General features: G+C 48.4%; 1 protein-coding gene across 1 annotated transcript in view; it reads right to left on the reverse strand.

Moving 5' to 3' along the window:
• LOC310810118 (adenylate cyclase 9) overlaps positions 1 to 18,502 on the reverse strand; it is a gene marked incomplete at its 5' end in the record, with an annotated part of 30,621 nt that extends 12,119 nt beyond the window's left edge. The window contains one exon of the mRNA XM_083677759.1: positions 16,687 to 18,502. Coding sequence (XP_083533885.1) covers positions 16,687 to 18,502 — 1,816 coding nt within the window. The remainder of the gene's footprint in view (positions 1 to 16,686) is intronic.
• Between the last annotated feature and the right edge of the window lie 4,000 nt (positions 18,503 to 22,502).

The raw sequence follows: 22,502 nt of genomic DNA on the forward strand, positions 1-22,502 counted from the left end.
CCCGCCTTTGAACTGTGGTTATAGATCAGTACAGTCAACCCATTGCTTATTCTGCGTACTCGGGAGACAAATTTAGATGATGTTGATGGGAACAACATAGTCAGGATGGGAACGTGTCCCTTTTTGGACCAAACAAACAAAACAACCAAACAGGTTAAGTCATGCAAATCAAACCCCCTCACCCCTACCCACTGCTCTCAAGTAGACAGGATGTTGTTGATCTCAGACCAAACAAAAACAAGGAGATTGTGTGTGTGTGTGTGTGTGTGTGTGTGTGTGTGTGTGTATGTGTGTGAGTGAGTACCAATGTACAGTATGCGGTGCATGTGTGCCTGCGTATATTTTTTTGCCAGTCACGGGCAAGATGCCCGCTCAAGGATGAAGAGAGATTACGGGGGGGGGGGAGTGAGAGAGAGAGACAGAAAGAGAGAGAGAGGCAGATGCAGAGGGGGAGAGAGAGAGGGGCTTGGAGATATCCTTATTCTGTATCTTCCTGTATTCAGCACAAGGCCACACACCTCACCACAGAACAGCTGCAGCTGGCCAGTCCCACAGGGGCACAGACTTGGGTCAAGGCCCTGTTTGATTCGTATTATACTGAGCCAAACATCACAACTTCACCTTAGCAGATGAACACAGTCCACAATAGAAGTTAGGCTAGTCTATTTCAGCTGCTTTCTGCCCCCCCCCCAATACACCATTATGTGAAAGGGAAACTATAATGGATACTGAAACTGTTTTATGTCAACTGAAAGCCACACACAACACAGTTTTCCAGGACCAGAATGTGCCAGGGGTGAGATTCGATAGAAGACATTAAAAAGCAATGGGGACAGAGTCCCACCAAGTCTCACAAAGTCAGACTCTCCATTTAAATGGAGAGTGATGGCGAACCCAAGGCTAAGTGGGGCTGGAAGGCAGTTCCATCCAGTGAATTTTTACCAGTGCCATGGATTCTGTCGACAAATAGAGGGAAATTGGGTTAGGGTTAGTGCTTCAAATGGAGACAGGGATTCCAACCGGATTTTCTTATCAAATAGAGAATTGAACATGGCACACTGGTCATTTGCGAAATGCTGGCATCTAAAACTTCTTCAGCTAACTCCATGTTTTCGATTTTGTGCGAATCGTGTCATTTGGGTTGTAGACAAGAGAGCGCGGGCGGGAGAGGAGGGTCATCGCGAGCCCCTTAGGTGGCACTACAGCGAAAAGTTTAGGGGAAGGTTGAGACTTGCTGACAACTTTCCCGTCCCCACTTTTTACTTCCTTCACCCCGCAGAATCTCAAACGAGAGATGACATTCAAGGATCTGAAATGAAGTCCCTATTAAGTCCCTCCCAATGATGTCATCAGCGTAGTGATGTGGCACCACCAATCAGGGTACGGACACATGTCACATATCCCAGTGAACCAGGGTGAGGTCTCTGTTAGAGAGGTTGGTTGACCTCTCTCAATCCTCCAACCCTTCATCCCTCCATCCCATGGTCTGCTGTGTTCCCCTGTTCTCTCCTGAGACCGGTACACTGTGACACTGTCATGGGCCATCAGCCAAAGGGCAGGCCTTTTTTTCCATCTTTTTTCAGGCCTTCTTACTTACTTCTCTTTCAGATTGTCCTTCTAGCCTAACCTCTCTCTCTCCCAGAGAAAAGTGAGAACACTGGGAAACGGAGACGGAGACGGGGACGAGGGGGGGGCAGGTGATGAGGATCTGATGAGCAAGCGGACACAGAGGACCTAGGCTGTGCCCAGAACATGCCCTTTCTCAAAGTCTGCCATTCTGCCAGACAGACAGAAGGGAAAATGAAAGTGTCCCTAGTCAATGATTAGACAAACATAAGGGGGACGACATCATTTGTCAGGGCTCTTCGTATCCGTGGCAACCCATACTTAAAATGTTCCGTTTGGTCTGCCCCATTTGACACATTAACCACTGCTGTGAGCTGTCATTCCTGTACAGAGAATGGGGCAGATAGATGTCAATGGCAGGCAGTAGTGCTTAAGATGCACGGAAACGGATGAGTTTATTGCATTCTTTTTTCCTGGTTTATGTCCACCCATGCTGCATTGATCCCCCTCAATTGGACTGACACTGTTGTATGGGGATCCACTTAACATGGCAAAGACCTGACAGCCATGGACCATGATCCTATCGATCAGAGGGGTTAGTTGGATTGTGCTGTGAATTGTGGGGCTTGTCTGTCTCTGTCTCATTCTGTCTGTCTCTGTCTCTCTCTGGGTAATGGTAAAGGCGTTGGTGATGAGAGGCTCATCTCTGTGCTCCATGAACCGAGTGGTGCATTTCCCCTATCTGCTGATAGGTACAGTAGATAACCTTTCCCTCTGAGAGCTCAACCACATTAACTCCCTCTCCAACCCTTTTGTCCTACAAGGGGGCCAGCGCCCCATGAGAGTAGCACTTAAGTTCACACGAACAACAACCCTCGCTCTTTCCTCTCCCCCGCCCTTCCGCTCCCCTCATCTCATCTGTGACACTTATGGGACAAGGGCGGTCCCTGACCCCCCCCTGTTCAGACTATTGAGAGGGGCCAGTGTGGAGAGCTTCTCCATGTCCACCCAGCAGCCACACACACACACACACACACACACACAAAGAGACACCCACTGCTGCACTACATGTCGTGACTGGAACAGAGGCCACACTCACACTCACTGGCACAATCAATCACCAGAGAAAATGAGAGCAAGCCGGGACAAGAACCCTCCCAAACAAAAGGCCTGACACCACAAACACCTACGCTCAGATCACTTCCCAGAGAAAAAGGTTGGAACACAATGATAAAACAAGCTTCTACCCCTTGCCAGAGAGACACTGGAAGAAAAAATATGCTGTCCATTTCTGCCAGCATATTAAGGAACGAAAGGAAAAAGCTTTCATCAAGCGTTCACCTTGAGGGACACTAAAGTGCTTTGGATTGTAATAACAAAGCAGCACCACTTTTCATTGAAATTCCCCTTTGCCTTCCAAGAGTGAATGAATACATGTTGAAGTTCAAGTAGATTTCGAAAGCAAAGAGCAGAGGAGTGACACAGTGCGAGCAGAGTTGGCAGAGCTGTGCCACAGAGCTGTGCCACAGAGCTGCGCCACAGAGACCCCATACGGTGGACCTGATCATCTGATAATGGCTGTGTTCCCAGCCAGGGACAGGTAGAGGAGGGGGGGCTTGGTGAGCAGATGGCAGAACGAGCTGCCCACATGCCCGCCTTGCCAGTCCTCCTCCATGATGCTCTCTGCAGTGTGCCAGCGCTTAACAAGCACCAACCCCCCCCACCACCACCACCACCACCCCCCCCCTTCCCTCCAGGAAGCACATCCTGCCCCTGCATGTGTGTGTGTGTGTGTGTGTGTGTGTGGGGGGGGGGGGGGTGGGTGGGTGGTGCCAGGAGAGGAGGCGACCTGTCTGCATGACTTCCCCACTCCAGCAGGACTGGTGGCAGGGGAGAGGAGAGGAGTGAGGTACAGGAGGTTTGGCATAGTTCAGGCTAAAGAGCGGGCAAATGAATCGAGAAGGAGGCGAAGTAAAAGAGGGAAAATGGAAAGAGGTGTGTGTGTGTGTGGCAAGCGAGCAAGAGAGAGAATAAATAATAGGGAAGATGGACAGGGGAAGCATAATATTGTCCACGCTAAGAAATGCTCTCATTCTGTCAAGGAATGTGAGACAGAGGGTTTTCAGAGATACATTTTTCATGAGATCACCAGGGGATTAAACAGTACCGTTTATGGCAGTTAGTGTCAAGTGGGGTGGGCAAACAAGAGTATGTGTGTGTCAGTTTGTGTGTGTGTGTGTGTGTGTGTGTGTGTGTGTGTGTGTGTGTGTGTGTGTGTGTGTGTGTGTGCTTGCGTGTGTGCGTGCGTGCGTGTGTATGCATGTGTGCGTGCCTGTGTTGCCCCGAGGCAATAACATTCCTCTAAATGCTGCTGAATCATTTTTGCTGAACTGCTGCAGTTTGAGCCACTGTATTCTAGTCTGGCGAAGAAACACTAAAAATGTCTCATGTCAGGACAGCAGGAACAAGCAGCAACCTTCCTCCAGTGTCTCCCCACTGTGAGAGAATGTTCAATTGTAGAACACTGTTTAAAGCCAGCAAACAGCGTTGGCACAGTGTTTGCTAACACCAGACCTTTGAATAATACATGGGACCAGACGGCCCATACTTTGCTCCATTTACTATAAGTGTGTGTGTGTGTGTGTGTGTGTGTGTGTGTGTGTGTGTGTGTGTGTGTGTGTGAGTGAGTCTTACTGTATGGAAAAAGGATGAGTATATGCACTTGTATAGCTGGTACATTAGGTATCAACGCTAGTCTGCATATAGAATATGTATGAACCAGAGAAAGTAATAGAGTTTGAATTTTCAGGTGGGGCCTGTTTCTCCTCTGTCCATTGCTGCGTAACTCTCTCTACCCCCCCCCCCCCCCCCCCCCCCCCCCCCCCCCACACACACACACACACACCCTCTCTCTTTCTCTCTGTGTACTAATTCTAACTTTCTATCCCTTTCTCTGTGTCCAAATCGATCTCTCTGTCCCTCCCTCCCTATTGGCTGTTAAGGCTCTTTGAGAGAACAATACCCTCAGTTGACATCATGCAAAAATCTTTAGCTCTCTTCTGCTTCCTCTATCTGTCCTACCTCACTGTTTCCTCTAGGTCAATCGCTCCCCCCCTCCCCACCCCACCCCTCTCCCCCTCCCATGAACTCCCCCCATCCCTCTCTCCAACTATCTAGGACACACACAAAGGCTACACACAGGTTTGGGCTGAGCGTAAACATTTCTAGATATATTCTTGCGTGACTGTGACTCGCTCACCCTCTGCTCCAGTCAGTGAGAGATGTGCAGCAACAGCACCTATCCAATTAAATGCTGTTTTCGCTTAGGTTACTGAAATCTCTCCTCTTGGTTTCTATAGGCTGAGAAAAATGTATGAACATTCCTGTTCGATAAAGTGCCGCCACTCTGCCATGCTCTCTTTTCGCCTGCACCTGACCACGGGTATGTGCACACCCATTGGCTTTTTCTAAACCAATTCCGCTGCATGAAGCCTTCTATTTGAGCGGCACCAACGGCATCAACGCTTATCACAAGATACACAAACACACAAACACAAAAACAGGCAACAGAAGCAAGATCTGGCTCATTTGTGGTAACACATATATGGTTTTCGATAAAGGCAGATGCAGCAGGCTACAGTTGTTGATTGTAACTAAGGTGAGTTTTCCAGAGGTCTCTCTTTCCACCCTTCTTAACTTCTGAAGGCTTCTCCTCTGCCCACTCCACAGCGCTGCAACATTACTGCTGCGACCAATCGAATAAGCTCTGGGTAAAGGCACAGATGTTTTGGGGTTTTTTTGTGCTCAGGCTCCTAAAATGTTTAGGCTCGGGCATCATCTTATCGTGCCCGGGTCGGTCGGTTCACCACCTGGGCCTTGTCAGCTGATTGTTTTTTTTCAAACTCAGGAAAAAAATGAGTGAGCTGCTGCAGCTCCCCACTCCAAACTCTGGAGTGCGTCACAGAATATGTCTGTTTACGAGCTCTTCACAAACACACGCAGTTGCTGTCAAACAACAGGCAGTAGGCTTCACAGAGCTGCCCTCCCTCTTTTTCACTCTTTTAATCTCCCTCCCTCCCTCTCTCTGTCGCCATCCCTCCCAATCCCTCTTTCTCTCCTGCCCTCTATCCATCTCTCTCTCTCTCTCTCTCTCATCCCTCTCTCCCTTCATCCAGTAAATGGGCTGCATTGGAGCGGACAGGGCCATATTTGGACACAGTATTGGAAGCAGTCTCACTCTCTCACTCGCTCTCTCACTCTCTTTGGCCTCTCTCCATGGCTAGCTCAAACAACAATAGACACAGTTGACATCATTCCAAAATCTTTAACTCTCCCTCCTCTCAATAACCCATCTATCTTTCTCCTATATCCATCGCTCCGTAACTCTCCACCCCCCCCCCCCCCCGCCCCTCTCTCTCTGTGTCCTAATTCTAACTTTCTATCCCTTTCTCTGTGTTCCAATTCGATCTCTCTGTCCCTCCCTCCCTATTGGCTGTCAAGGCTCTTTGAGAGAACAATACCCTCAGCTGACATCATTCAAAAATCTTTAGCTCTCCACTGCTTCCTCTGTCCTTCCTCGCTGTTTCCTCTGGGTCAATCGCTCTCCCTCTCTCTCCCTCTCTCTCTCTCTCTCTCTCTCTCTCTCTCCCATTAACTCTCCCCAAATCGTCATCTCTTTCTCTGTCTGCATCCTATTTCATCCCTCTCTCCCCCAGCTGACAGTGAGAGCAGATGTCAATAAGTCTAGTGAATGAGTGATGAACACATCCAGTCTCCTAGCCTCCTAGGGCACACAGGCTAGTAGTCAATACGATCCACTCTATCCACTCTATCTAAAGAGCTAGCAAGTGACTGGCCGTACTAAAGGCTGGAGCTCCATTTCCAACTGCATTCCCAATCAATCAAATCAGTTCATAAAGCAGAAACCTACCCAGCATTTTGTAAGTGCCTCTCACAACTCATTTATTGGAATGAGATGAATTTGTTTTATGAATGATCTTGGATTAAGATCTGCCTTAGGGCAGCTAAGTTTGGGGCAAACACTGCCATCTTCACCTTAATATTTCTAATAGACGCAATAAGACATAATCCAATAGGAGTTTTTCAATACTGCGTCCAGCGTTCCCGTGATTTTTGAGACTGTTTTGAGACTGTTTACAAAAGTTCTGATTGAATAACTACAGTTCTCTAAACTGAATTGTTAAAAAAAGCTGAGTTGTAAAGTATTTTTGCTCTGCTCAGCACTATTTGCTGAATCAAATTGGGGCCCCTTAGTGTTCCATCATCCTTATTTCTGACCCCAGTACACCCCGATACACCCCATCAACACAACCCCTTCCTCCTCCCCTCCTCTATACTCAGACTGCTGGCAGGAGTCTGTGCTTACGCAGCAGGTTATGGCTGTGGCTGCTGGTTACTGTGGCCCTCCCTCCCCCCCTCCCTCCCCCCCGCCCTCCACCAACATCTTCATGTGGGTCGATTATTAAAATGCATCTACGGCGGCGAGGAGCAGCGACTCCCACAGGACTGTTTAGAGATGCCTGATTAGCTAAAGTGGGAGTATAACAGGGATACTAATACACAGCTCGTATTCTACAGCAGAAGGTGTCAGCGGTCATTGGCTGTGTGTGTGTGTGTGTGTGTGTGTGTGTGTGTGTGTGTGTGTGTGTGCTCTTTAACGTTCTCTCTCTCTCTGTACTGTACTGTAAGCCTATCTTCCCATCTGTGCCCTCAGCTGAATCATCTTAAATCTTGTATTATCATACTTCCCTTTTGGAGATCCTTGATCTGCAAAGCCCCCTCATAGAGACAAGGGAGAGGAGAGACAGAGAGGTGTGTGCGTGTGTGTGTGTGTGTGTGTGTCTCTCTCTCTGTCTGACATGGCACAGTCAGCTCAGCTGTTGAGTCTTGTACAAACGACGTTCTGGTTTCCATGGTACTGGAGACACACCTCAAAGTCAATTTACAGTAAACTGGCAGAAGGACAGTTGATTCACACTTCCTGTCCTGAGCGAGAGGAGTTCCTGGTGATCTGTCCACGGTCACGTTATCGACCGAAAAGGCGGACAAGATTGGCTAATCCAATCTCGCGATCGGGCAAAGACAAGCAGGCCGGAAGAAACCTAACAACAGTCAGATAAGATGGTTACATCAACAAACCCCCCCCCCCCAAAAAAAAACAGAGTCTTGTCATTTTAAAAAAGACAGTGGGGGGGGGGAGAGACTGAACGAAGAGACAGTGGAGAGATAAAGATGGCAAAGAGAAAAGGGCTAGGTCTTTAAGAAGTTAAAAGAACGAGAGGGGGAGGAGAGAGGGAAAAACAAATTGACAGAAAGCGAAGACAAAAGTCCTGCCTGGCCTTTCAGTCAGTGATACATCAAACCCTCCATTGCACGCACGCATGCACACAGACACACACACACACAGGCACACACACACACAGACACACAGACACACACACACACAGACACACACACAGAGACACATAGACACGCACACTGTGGGAACCCCAGGGGCCATAAAGAATGAGGCAAGAGCAGCAGCAGTCGGCAGCTAGACGGGAACCAGGGAGAACTGGCCTTGATGGGAACAGGAGATGAGCGCCCGGGGCATGAGAGAGGGAGGAGGGGAGAGGGAGGGGGCGGAGAGAGAGAGAGAGAGAGGGGGGGGGGGGGCAGACCAGCTAAAAAAAAACCTCCCTTCTGCCTCACTACAATGAAAGCACTGGTTCTGCAGTATTCAACACATATTCGACACGCTAGAATACCTGAAAGGCATGAAAATGTATTCTTGACTCGAATCTACAACACAGATTGTGTATGATATGTAATAAACAGCCTGTAATTATGATGTGATGATAGCTGGCCATGTGAGGTTTAAAACAGGCGGGGCATGGAAGGATAACAGGGTTTAAACCAGTCAACATTGTACAAAAGAGAGATATTAGGACAACATTATCTTCAAATTCCTTTGAAGTGGTGAGAGTTTGAGGGCAAAACAACACAAGAGGCTCCCAAACCATATTTCACAGCCTGTGCTCCAGGCAATGCTTAAGTCAAGCACTAATAAACACACACACTCACACACGCACGCACTCACTCTCCACGGAAAGGAATCTGTGCTGGCTCTTTCAGCAGCAGGCTTGAGGGTGGACCGGCTCCCCATCGTCTCTCATTCATAATTCACGCAGCCATTTATCACACAAGCTCCCCACTGCGCACACTAACGAGCCACTCCAGAGCAGGGCAACACACAGAGGCAGCCAGGGTGTGGCCGTATGTGTGTGTGTGTGTGTGTGTGTGTGTGTGTGTGCGTGTGCGTGTGCGTGTGCGTGTGCGTGTGGACTTGTGAATTGCTCTCTTGCTCAATGTCAACACAGTGTGTCATTGTAGGTCTAATTAAAGCATTTGTTGTAGACAGAGGGCAAAAGAGATAAAGAGAGAGGGATGAAAGGGAGGAGTGTGAGTTTGTGTGTCTGTGGAGTACAGAACAAATTGTGTGTGTTCTTAGAGTTCATTGTACGCAGACAAAAAAACCCGTCAAACCTGCACCGTTATCACATGATAAAAAGGCAAAACACAGTCAATGTGGACTTACACATTCTCTACCATCCGTTTTAAAAAGACCCTTACCCTGGACCCCCGTAGCCTGTTGCCATGGTAATTACCCTCCCTGGGACCTCCACGCTAGGATGGTTTATGTGTCCCTGTGGCGCTGCTATGGGAAATGTTCCCCCATGCGTTCTGCTGAGGCTGGCACTTGTCTCCCTGCCAGCTGGATCAACACACAGGCCATGCGAAAGGACCTCAAGGAGCGCCTCTCTCTCTCTCTCTCTCTCTCTCTCTCTCTCTCTCTCTCTCTCTCTCTCTCTCTCTCTCTCTCTCTCTCTCTCTCTCGCGCTCTCTCTCTCTCTCTCTCGCTCTCTCGCTCTCTCTCGCTCTCTCGCTCTCTCTCTCTCTCTCTCTCTCTCTAGCTCGCTCTGCAGGAAGTGATGTCGGGTATACAGAACACAATGAGACGAGATCCTTTCTGCACCTTTGCTCTGGTGTAAAGTTGTCTGATGAGGGGGTTTGGGCTGCTGTGCTATCAGGGAGGGGAAAGAACAGGGCTTTTATTTACAATGGGCTACAATGGGCTACAATGTACTGTATGTGTGCAAATGTTACCAATGGGTAACTATTGTACTGTGGTATCTGGCACCTTGACCCTTACGTATGTATTTTCGTAACTGAAGAAAAAGCAACATTTCAGTACACATTTGGGCATGTGTGTATTTTTCCTTTGGAGAATCTCACCATTAACAAATATCACCTACATACAGAACCCCCTGTGATCTTTCTGAAAGTTAACTTCACCTTTAAGACCTTTGTCTCAACCATGCCCTAGAAATGACAATGAATAGACTTTCTTGCTGAGAACATCACCAAGGGATGCTAAACCCTCTCGGATCCCATCTCCTCTGCAACCGCAGGCCTCCACCTCCTGATATATGGACTAATTACAGTAGAGAGTAAATCTCTCTTTGGTCCCCCCCCCCCCGCAAGGCTGCCCTACATTCATCACACCCTCCAGTTTAGAGGCCAATTAATGCAACAGATAAAACCTATAAAGAGCCAGAGAATAATATATATGCCATTCAGCTGATGCTTTTAATCAAAAGACTTACAGTACAGTGAGTGCATACACCCTCCCATCTCACTGCACCGTGTGTGGCCTAGATGGCTGGTGCATATGTGATTGTTTAGAATAAAGAAATAATAATAATAATAATAAATAATAATCCATAAATAATAAAGCGTTCACTTTTCAAGGGCGGAGCCAGGAAAGAACAGAAAGAGAGGGATAAAAAATAAAAAAAAGGCATTAAAGATACAAAGACAACATGGTAAGAGTTGTTGCAGTGCTCCTTGATGTCTTGATGAGGACAGAGCTGGCAGTGGCATCTGTAACCAGCAGCCAAAGCTGAACAGCTGGTCCCCCCTCACCCCACAACCCTGCCCCCACCTTCTCCCCACCAGTACCCCCTCCTGCCCGGTCCAACTCACGGCCAGGACACTTGACCACCGCCCTTGCGGGCTAACTGACCAGCCAGAACCTGACACAGTCAAAGACTATCCACACACACACACACACACACACACACACACACACACACACACACACACACACTGCTAATCATCACCCGTTTCAAAATAGGCCAACCGTCTCCCACTTAGTACACATCCTTGTGCGTTACCCCAACAGACCTCTGACAGAATGATGATGATGATGATGATGATGATGATGATGATGATGATGATGATGGTGCACTGAGCTAACCCTTAAAGACAGCCACGTCCACAGATAGAAACATGGTGGTGGAATGTGAAGGGCCTCTATGTTACTTTAACAGACAGCGGTGCTGATTTCTGTCTCTCCCCTTCACTCTCCCCCAGGGCTAAACTCTGTCAGTCAGGTGTTAGGGAGGCAGGACACTCCCGACAGAGAGGTGTCCCTTAAAGCGCTGTTGATTCTGCTCAGCCTCTGACTGTGACACATCACCGGATATTGCTGTAGCGACTGCACTGTAGGCTGTGACACAGCAGAACTGATTAGCTTAACATACTGGCTGGCGCTATAAAAACGGAACTTGGCCTAATTACTGTATTGTTATTCTGCAATAACCTTGTCGTAATGGAGCCAAAGTCATGCTGCATGACACAGGTGATTTTTGCTTTGTTTCAGTCAGTCAAGCTGCAGTGCTGCGTTGCTGCGTTGCTGTGTTGCTGTGTTGCGTTGCATTTCTGGATGACTGCAGTACAATACAGCAGTAGTCTGCTCAGCAGGGGAGAGGGGGGGGACTCCTCTGCTCTGTCCCTGTCACCCCCACCCCCTCCCCCCCCCTTGAGTCTCTGTACAGTCATGTCCTCCCCAGTCTCTGTGCAGTCATGTCCCCCCTACTCTCTGTGTAGTCATGTCCCCCCTACTCTCTGTGTAGTCATGTCCCCCCTACTCTCTGTGTAGTCATGTCCCCCCCCCCCAGTTTCTATGCAGTCATGTCCCCCCCCCCCAGTTTCTATGCAGTCATGTCCCCCCCCCCCCAGTTTCTATGCAGTCATGTCCCCCCCTCCCCAGTCTCTATGCAGTCATGTCCCCCCCTCCCCAGTCTCTATGCAGTCATGTCCCCCCCCCCCAGTTTCTATGCAGTCATGTCCCCCCCCCCCCAGTTTCTATGCAGTCATGTCCCCCCCTCCCCAGTCTCTATGCAGTCATGTCCCCCCCTCCCCAGTCTCTATGCAGTCATGTCCCCCCCTCCCCAGTCTATATGCAGTCATGTCCCCCCCCCAGTCTCTGTGAAGTCACCCCCCCCCCCCCCTCCCCCACCACCACCACCCTTGCGTAGATTAAAGTGCCGCCGCACCCGCTCCCAGTATGCCATGTAATGGTAATCCCCAGGATCTATTTACCCTTAGTCTTATAAACCATCACGGCAGCTGCCACCGCAGCTTAACCACACTTTCTCCCCATGTCTGTCTCCCTGCGCACACTTCACTTTACTCTTGACCCCCTGTCTCCCCAATTCACCCACTCCGAAGTGGGTGAGCTGACAGACAGACAGACAGACAGACAGGCAGGCAGACAGGCAGGCAGACAGGCAGACAGGCAGACAGACAGACAGATAGACAGACAGACAGACAGGCAGGCAGGCAGGCAGGCAGACAGGTAGACAGACAGACAGGCAAACAGACAGATAGACAGACAGACAGACTTTCCTAGGGTGTTAAACACAGAGGCTGAAGAGTCTCCATCCTCCCTGTCTCTCTGTGGTTTCCCCAGCAGCCCGGTGAGCTCCAGTTACACAGTAACTCTGGCCAGAGCATGGCTGTGGTTGGTTCTGCTGCTGCCCGACCCAGAGGACTAACATAGCCTCAGCCTGCAGCAGTATACCTACACCACTGGTAATAGAGCATGCTCCACTCACCCCCCCCACGCCCCTCGCTCTTTCAGCACAACCTCCATGCTAGCCTCAAGGTCACAGATAGCATTGCTATAGCCTTCACACTACAGTGTATTGTTCGAATCACAAACAGGCATAATGGACTGGATGTACAGTATATCTCCAGGGACTAGCATTAGGATGTGAATGTCCCTAAACACAAATTGTTTCCCCGATAACAGGTACCTGCTCTGAGGCTAACAGTTATTTGGCCAGTGTGAAGGGATACAGAACATCCATAATCTTGACTATTTGCGGTTACTATTTGCAGTTGCAATCAATTATCATCCAAAAGGTTCAATGATGAGAGAGGAAGGGTGACAAATGAATAACACACACTAGGATACAAATTCACTGTCTCACTCTGTCCTTTAGCCAATGCTCTTTGATATCCCACAAAGACCCCTTTTTACTCACAACACACATTACCCTTTCATAAATTACTTCACCATGACAGCCCCATTATAGGCAATCAATATCATTTGTAATGATAGAAACGACTGACAATGAGCTGATGTATTTGTGGTTGGGAGAATACCAGGGCTTGTCTGGGTTGGAAGATATAATGAGTGAGAATTACTAGCATTAATCACTTTAGCCGACGAGATTACCCATTCCTGCTTAATTAAAAATCTCCCTCGGGAGGGGGGGGGCGGGGGTTAGGAGATCAGATACAATGTTCCCCCCAGTACGACTGTGCTCAGCAGTAAACTTGGAGAAGGTCATGTTCACATTTAACAGGAACCTGATGAACTGCCTCACCTTGGAATATTACTTACTGTGAATTCAGCATGGAATACGTACTGTTGTTTCTGAGGATGGAGGAGCTATGCTGTGGAAGGGGACAATGTGGTCTAAAGGGCTTCAAATGACAAATGACACAATATGCAACACGTACAACTACCTTGAAAATAAGAATCATTTTCTTTCGAAAATGCCAGGTAAATGTAACAAAGGGAAGGCTGGTGGAGGTAGAAATCGGCGGACGGGCTCATTGTTATGTATGGAATGGAATGAGGAATGATACCATTCCCAATGTTTGCTACCATTCCTCATTCCATTCCACGCATTATAATGCAGCCCGTCCTCCGATTTCTGCCTCCACCAGCCTCCCCTGGTAAGATATCCATCACTACCCACTCTCCTATAATTTCATTGTCAACAGAGAGAGAGAGAGCCATGCTGACATATCTCCTCCAACGGTGTAATCTTCCGCAGGTGCCATCACTCTGAATTAGCCACAAAGGCAGGACGCAGCCAGATACTTTCCAAGGAAAGAGACAAAAATAGCTCCCATTTCCACCTAGATAAACACACTACACAACAGGGGCCGCACGCACACGCAGGCACGCACGCATGTACGTACACACGTACGCACACACGCACAGGTGACCACATGGAGAGAGGTAGGGGGGTTGAAGAGCAACATGGGGTGAAGAGATTCAAAACCACTCTCTTCAGTAGGGATTCAAATTTGACCACTGATGGTGCACTGACAAGCTCCTTCAGAAAGGCCTGCTTTACGGTCATGTTCAGTTTTGCTGCTGGAGTCTATTTCTTAGTACTGAACACTGACAAAATCCACATCTCTAATAAATCCTTATATGCAAGGCATAAATACTGTCAACAACTCCTATAATGGTCATCCAAATGGATAGCAGATGATCAGTAAGCAGCATTGCCCCTACATGTAAGTGTAGAACTACAGTCAGCCGACCAACTCAGTCCTTTTCTTAACCATGGGGTTTTGTAAACACAGTTGACCTCGCATCAGCACAGAGGCTTAACAGGATGCACCTGAGACCATAGCTGACAACCCTCTGGCCACAAGCCAGTACCTAACCACCACAATAAACTGTTTATAATTAGGTTGGACGGGTGGCCTATATATAGCAGTGTATAAATTCTTCAAATGCACACTAAGAAGAAGCAGTAATGGACAAAAAAGGCTTGAATATAATCTTGGCTTTGGAAAATATGATGGAAGAAAAAAGTGCTTAGTGGACTGAAAACGAGAGAAATTGAGACGTCAAACTAACTCAAAAGAACATCAAGAACACGGCGAGGGCAGCTGCACAACGATTAGCGTCTGGGTCAAAGCGATTTACTCCTGGGCCGGGCAACCGAGAGGTCCGCCGTTGCCAGGATCCGCACCCGCCTGCAAACTTCCCCCAGTGATTTACACAGCAAGAGAGACAGTAGGGGATTTTAAAGCAACTGAGCACAACTCTCTCTCCTGACAGCAACACTCTCCTGACAGCAACTCTTTCACTGGGCCAGCAAATCTACAGGGAGAGGATAAATCGAGGGAGGTGAACTGAATACATCATGGAGGGGGGGGGGTGGTTGGAGTGGGAATAGCACATTTATCCTTGGGAGCGAAAACAAGAAAGGACAGCAAGTGCCAAGGCGGGCCCTCAAGAAATGAGTGGGAAATGTTGGGCCTTAAAGCACTCCTTTGGCAGTTAGACAAAGGGCACTTTCCCCGGCTACCCTCATTCCTTGACGGGGCAACCTCATAACACTGACACCTTGGCCAAAATAACGAAAAAGCCGCCACAGACAGTGACAAGCAGTTTGGTAGCCAGCTGGCTGAAATCTAAAACCTTCCAGGGTTTGTCTTGTTACGCAATGTTGCTGTGCCCTTATCATAACATGAGTCACAGCGGCATAAAAAAATGAAAATACAATGGCAGAGAGTCACAGACAGCAAACACTCCATCAAAGATAGTGTGAAATGGTTTAACAGTGTGCATCTGTGAGACAGAGAGAGGGAGGGAGAAAGAGAGAGGAGAGAGAGAGAGAAAGCGAAGGGGAGATGGGAGGCCGACTGAAAAAGAACATGACACAGACGCTCTAGGACAGTCGCCTAGGGATCATTTAAAAGATACCATTTTTCCTCCTATAAAGGGAGCACAACAGAGTCAACCACTCAATGAGAAATGAAACCATCTTTGGGTTTCAGGGCTCTTTCATGGCTGTGTGTGTGTTTGTGTTTTAAACAGACTCAGGGGGTCTGTCTGACAAAGAGTAGCAGAGAGGAGTCTGGCCATCATTTCCAGCTGAGCGGCTACACCCTCCCCCCTCTGCCACACCTGCTTTGAAGCCATGACAGCACTGAGGTTTACCTAGATCCCATACAGGTCTCTGCCACTGCCAGCATCTACCTGCTAGCTGGAAAAACACCTTTTTCCCCTCAGATATTTGCATTTGGGCATTTGAGTGGCAGTCCAATCTCTCTTACCATTTAGCTTTTCAACACCACACCACCCTGACACCGTAAATTCATTAGCTAGGGTGATAATGGACTGGTTAGTCTTTTATGATGAAAAGAACCATTAAGCCCACGTTACATTCCATCAGGGCTCTTTGCATAACAGCATCAAATAGAAAGCGAGTTACTGTACTCTCTGGAGTCTGTTTAGAAGGGTGACAGAAAGACACGGTTGAAACTACGAGCTGGCAGACGTCCATTAGGAAGAAAAGAGTTGCATAAAGTGGTAAGGCAATCCCTGGGGTTCAGAGCGAGGGTAAAAGAACAGGTCACATTAAGGACGTCTGGGAGGCAGCGTGACAATGGGGGAACAGAGGGTGGACAGAAAGAGGGGGTGGGGGTGGGGGAACAACCGTCTGTGGTTCAGTCATATAATACCAGCACCACAAAGGGCACCTTTTAACAGACTGATCCCCCCAACAATTCAACTGTCTCAAGCATGACATACAATGCTGTAACCAGATGACGACCTTGACCAATGCCAACTCTCTCCTGTCTTGTCCCCACAAAAGGTGACCCAATCAACTTTGATATACTGGCTCTTGTTAACCTCTACCGACCTGAGATGGGTGCAGTTCAGGACATAAATAAGACAGCATAAAGCTGTCCGAGTGTTTATGAACGTACAAATAGGTATTACGGTAGAGCACCATAACATCCCTGCAATCATTTTGTAGAACTGCTGTCAACCTTGCTGGATCAGAAAAACACCAGTAACACAGTCTCTCTGTGAGTGAGTGTGAACATGTTTTATACAAACAAAGAATAACATTCTTATTACTTCTGTGCCTCTCTCCATGATATGCTAATGTAAATAAATATAGCTAAATGAAGCCCACCTAACATCACTTCCTCCAATCTCTTACATACCCTTCAGCTGGTCCACCACCACACTCTGCCCGACCCGCTCCGTGACCTTCCCGTCCTCTCGCTGGTACCGGTCATCGAGGAAGTTGGCGGTGGCCTCTGATAGGTGGACCTTCCCAGCCACACCCAGTTGCTCCATCAGGTTGGCCAGGTTGACATCATTGGACCAGACGTCAAACTTAAACCTCTTCATCCCCAGGATGCCACACAGCACTGTGCCCGTGTGGACGCCCACTCGCATGTTTACCATCTCCCTCTTCTCCTGGCAGAACTGCTCAATGGCTTGGATCATGCCGAGGCCCATCTCTACACAGCAGTAGGCATGGTCGGGCCGAGGCTCGGGGCAGCCGGCAACACAGTAATAACAGTCCCCTAGAGTGCTGATCTTCTCACAGCACGTCAGCTCACACAGTCGGTCGAACCGCCCAAACAGGTCATTGAGGAGCCCCACTAGGGCATGGGCAGACTTGTTAGCAGACATCTTGGTGAAGCCCACAATGTCTGCAAAGAGGATGCTGACGGGTTCCATGCGTTTCATGTTGAATGGCCTGAATATGATCTGGCCACGGGGGATAGAGGTCTTCTTGCGCTTGTTGTTCTTAGGGCTGGAAATGACTGCTGCTGCACCGCTGCTGGAGTAACGCTTGGCGGAGCTCTCGCCCCCCTCCTCGTCCCCCTGCTTCATCAGTTCGTCGGCCACCCTCCGGGGCATGACGGAGTGGATCATCCTCTCCTTCAGGGCCTTCTCCACCTCCAGGTCCTTGCCATGCATGATGGCCTGGCCCACCTTGAGGAAGGTGCTTCGAGAGCGCACCTCGGACATGATGAACAGGTGGATTCCAATGGCGTGGGCGCACAGGTGGAGCAGGGCCTTGGCTGGGCCCAGCCAGCTCAGGGTGTCCCAGTCTGAGTCTAAACCCTCACTCCACCCCTCCCCAGCCTGGGTCAGGTGGAGCCAGCCCAGGGCCTCAAAGAGCACAGAGTATAGCAGCCCCAGCAGCACAGAGGCATACAGCCGGACATGGAGGACGCTGTAGAGCAGCAGGAGCACCTCAATGCACAGGGAGAAGGTCCCTACTGGAGACAGACAGGGAGCCCAGGAGCTTCCCCTGGGAGCCCTGTCATAACTCAGGTTGTATCTGGGCCCCATGCCACTGAAGTCTTCCACATCCTCCTCTACTTCAGCAGGGAAGGTCTCCAGGTCTCTGAAGCCAGACGTCTGAATCTGGGGGGCCAAGGTGAGGGCGAAGGTCACCACAATGAGCAGCAGCGAGGCCTGGTTGTAGCAGCGGGCATAGAGGCGGGTGAAGGTTAAGAGGAAGAGGAGGAGGCAGAAAAGGAGGAAGGAGGCAGTGGGCACCAGGAAGGCGGTCCGGTCACACCGGGCGGGGTTGGCCCCAAAGTACACCCCCCAGAGGAGGCCTGCGGCGGCCAGATAGAACAGCACGTAGCGGAACCGTCTCTGTGTCTGGGGAAAGCACCTCTCCCTGCATGCCTCCTCAAGGATGGGAGAGTCAAACTTGGGGTCCCAGAAATGCCCCGCAGACCTCTCAAACAGCTGAGGCATCTTCCTCTGGGTACGTAGCCCCTTCACCACAGGCTTTCGCACACCAGACTCTCCAGAGCTACAGCTGGAGGAGATGCTGTATTTGCAGTGCTTGGACCCCCCGATGAAGCCTCCCCCTCCTGAACCCAGCGCCCCTGCTCCATGCTTGTGTTTGACACTGCTGATCCTCACAGAGACGCCGCCCTCGCCGCTGGAATCACAGCTCACCTCTGTGTTGTGAGGGAGCAGCTGCTGATGTTGGGGGGACGCCATGTTGCTTTTTAATCTATTGGAGATTAGACTTTGCAGATAGAATTAATGTCAACCCTCCGGCAAGGCAGAAGTAAGGCAACAAATGTATGGGGGGAAAAAAAGCAAGAATAATAGAACACACAATACAAACAAAAAACGTCTCCAGGGAAAAGTCTGCTAAATTAGCAGGGAACTAATACTTGCAGACTGGTCCAGGATTTTGAGCACTTCATCGCTGCCCCTCATGACGTGAATACTCGCATTCCTCTACCTTCCCGGTTGTTGAGACGCACTTGAGTCGGCAAGGTTCATCCAGTGCCTGGTCTGCTGCAATCCAAGTCCTGACAACTGTTCACACTCTGTTTCACTCATTAGAAAAGATTTTTGGAACGAATCGGAATCTTACATAATATGGTCATATGGGTTGTAAAGTAGGCATACTAACTGGAATAAAAGGCTCACTCCTGATCACATGGGTTTTAGATAAGCTGCCGACACAGCTCACTGAAGCCTTGGTCCAATTCAGCCTTGCTCTCTCTGCCATGTGTCATATGCCCTCTCAAAAATGACTGACAAATTGTACAATATTATTCCGGATCACAGTTGCATTTTTGTTCATATTGCCAAAACTATTGCATTATTTCTCTAGGCTCTATGCAGGCCAAGTTAAATAGGCCAGTCAGTGAGTAGGGAAAGTTATGACTGGGGAAGAAAGCGTTCCATTCAGCTCTGATCCATGAAGAAAGAATGCATCCAAACTTCACGCGTAAGCACTTTGTCTACAGAGTGTGCAGAACTTCACCTTGTCTTCCCAAAATAAACCTTCGCTGTTGTTGTTTTGGTGTCGCTAAAAAAAGCCGACAGTTAGGGAATAAGCAACAGCAGACGTGTGGCGAGCGGTATAGGCGTGAAACCATAATTAGGTACTCGCCGGTCAATGAGAAAGAGAAAACAAAAACTGTCCACTAAAGCCCGTTATCCATAACCCACATGCTCGTTGCTGTTCCAGCGAAAAGGCCTAATCGTAAGTATTCCCATGGATGGAGCCCCGTCCTTTCCTGAGTTCCCACTCCGGAATCTCCACAGCTGCGCCTCCAATTTCTGGATATCAGCGCCGACAAAAGTCCTCAATTTAAAGACCGCAACGTTGGCGGTTGAATAGAGCACAGAAAATATTACAAAAATCAAATATGATTGAATTACAAATCTCAAGTGTTATGGCACGCGTAAATGGTATCCAGCTGCGCCAAGCTTATTATTTGTGTTGAGTCAATATTGCTTTGATAATGAAATCACACTGAATAATTAAAATACGGCTGGTTTCCAAAATGTTCCATTTCATTTCCTGACAACTGGGGCTGTTTGATCTACAATTCCATGTGTGTCTGCCTATTTGTCAGTTAACTTGAGTGTCATCCAAACAAGAACAAGGCAAACGGCAGTCTTGATTGTATGTAGGCTAGTCCCGTTCCGTCCCTCGTGTGGAAAGTTTTCCCACGCCACTATTTTCCCCATTAAGCAGCAGACGGTGAGCGCATGGAGATCCAATGCTAATTAGAATCTTTTCCCTCCCCTCCACTCCACGCTCCCCCACTGAGTCCCACGGTAAAAGTGCCTTCTTTATCCCACGACTTTAATTCAATTGCATAGGATGAGTAGTGCGGAGATGTCTTGTCTGTCTAAATGATTCCTTTAATTCAAGGCTGAACGGTGGATTGAGCTATTCAGGCGTTCTTTCTTGTCCGATCCTCCTGCCCCGTTTCTTCTTCCCTTTGGATGGTCTCCTCTCCGTTATCTGGCCATTTGTTTTATCCCTCTGTCCAGCGGCTCAATCAATACCGTTATAATGCGCTGTGTGCTATCCAGGCACAGTTAACAACGCCGCCGCTGCCACCATCTTCTCTTGCTTTCAGGATTCGCCGCCCAGCCGCATGTGTACAGTATATGTGTGTGTGCCAAAGGAGGGACGAGCTGACTACAGTGACAGCAGGGGAGGTGTGAAGGTACGTGCACGCACATGGGAGAAAGGAAATACTGGAGGGTGGCGAGCACGTAGGCTATTCGGGGGGAGGTGGGGTGTCCTTTTTTCTTATCCCGCAATGAGCGCGTCCGAGCGCGCCCCACCCCGCCAGCAGCTTGATACGACTGTTCTTAACCAGACAACAATACACCCTTACTACTGCGCTATTTAGATTCATAGTGATGGTCTCACGTTTGAAAGTCCGGTTTTAAAGCATGGCATGAAAAACCCAGCAGCAAACCCCTCAGATTGGAACAGCCCCTGTTAATAATGGTGCCATGTCCCTTGGCCTTATTGGAACCAATTATTAGAATTAAAATGTCACGGAACAGATCATACTATTAATCTAACTATTAATAGTCTAGCTACAAGTCAATATGCACGGCGTCCTCCTCCTCATGCATTCAATATAGACATTGAACATTTGGTAACGTATAACTGTAAGCTTACTGCAGTAAATTAAGGAATTGTACAGTTGTATATTGAGACCATCCCCTTGATGTACAAAGGGAAGTGCACAGTCTTGAGTAATTTCCTGCTCTGTCCGACTTGGTTTCGTGGGAACGACAAATAGCCTGCACTACTTTTTGGTCAAGCACCATATCTCTAACATAGAGAGAGAGCTGGGTATCAGGCTTCGAGTCTATATAAAGAATGTAGGCAAACAAATAAAGCAGGCAGCCAAGGGAAATTTCACTCAACGACAGGAATACAACGTAACAGTACATTATAATCATCAGGAGAACAACTAATGAAATACTGAGCCTCACATCATGCCCCATGCCACACAGCAAGATGGCCTTTTGCATCTGAAGGATTACATTCCCCTTCTCTCCCTCTCTCTCTCTGTGTCTCTGAGACTGAAGTGCAGAGATTCCAGCATCTCATGGGGTCCTGTCTGTCTGTAGCCCTGGAGGGATAAGGATATTAGAGTGTTGATCACATTACACTGTCCTGAGGCAGACACGTCTCTAGGGGCTCAGAGGTTTAGAGAGAATACGTATAAACAAGCACATGTGGCTGGTGTACATCCTAAAGTAGGGCAGAGAAACCACACACATAAACAAACAAGCAGCCATGCACACATACTTTATTTTTTTCATACACACACACACACACACACACACACACACACACACACACACACACACACACATACACACACACACACCCTTCCTCACACCCACCTCCATAACTGTTAGAGTCACGACAGACTGTTGGTGCAATGCAGCTGTTGCATATCCCCTCCTATCACATCAGAGTGAGAGGGAAACATCAGCCTGTCCAACGTGTTCACACCAACAATGAGTTCAGACATCCAACATTCAGCGGGCAGAGAGAGGGAGAGAGGAAATGAGAGAGAGAGAGAGAGAGAGAGAGAGAGAGAGAAAGAGAGAGGGGTAAGGGAATGAGAGAGAGAGAGAAAAAGAGAGAGAGAGAGAGAGAGGGGTGAGGGAATCAGAGAGAGAGAGAGAGAGAGAGAGAGAGAGAGAGAGAGAGAGAGAGAAAAGTAGAGACCGTTTATTCTCATACCTAGCTGTACAGGTTTTTATCACTATCTTTATGTTAAGTATAAACTGTGTGTGTGTGTGTGTGTGTGTGTGTGTGTGTGTGTGTGTGTGTGTGTGTGTGTGTGCATGCTTATTTTGTGTTTATACTTGCATGATTAACACATATTTAACTGTAAGCATCAATCATTCATTCATTATTGGCATAACCACAAAAAAAGACAAATAACGTATCAAACTTCCCATTCAATCAAAACACTTTATTCCTGATGACCAAGCTTCCAAAATGCGCTGAATTTATCTTCAAAATGTACACTAAAACCAGAAATGAATGGATGTTACACACTGAGCAACTAGTTTAGGATAGCACACACAGTCCCCATTCCTCAATCTAATCACAGGTAAATTAAACAAAGTAATTATAATTGAAACATACCAGTGTTTGCATAATTTTTTCAAAGTGGGTAACCAGATTATATAGCATGTAGTAGAC

The sequence above is a fragment of the Argentina silus genome (assembly GCF_951799395.1).
Source record: "Argentina silus genome assembly, chromosome: 9".
Taxonomy (NCBI): domain Eukaryota; kingdom Metazoa; phylum Chordata; class Actinopteri; order Argentiniformes; family Argentinidae; genus Argentina; species Argentina silus.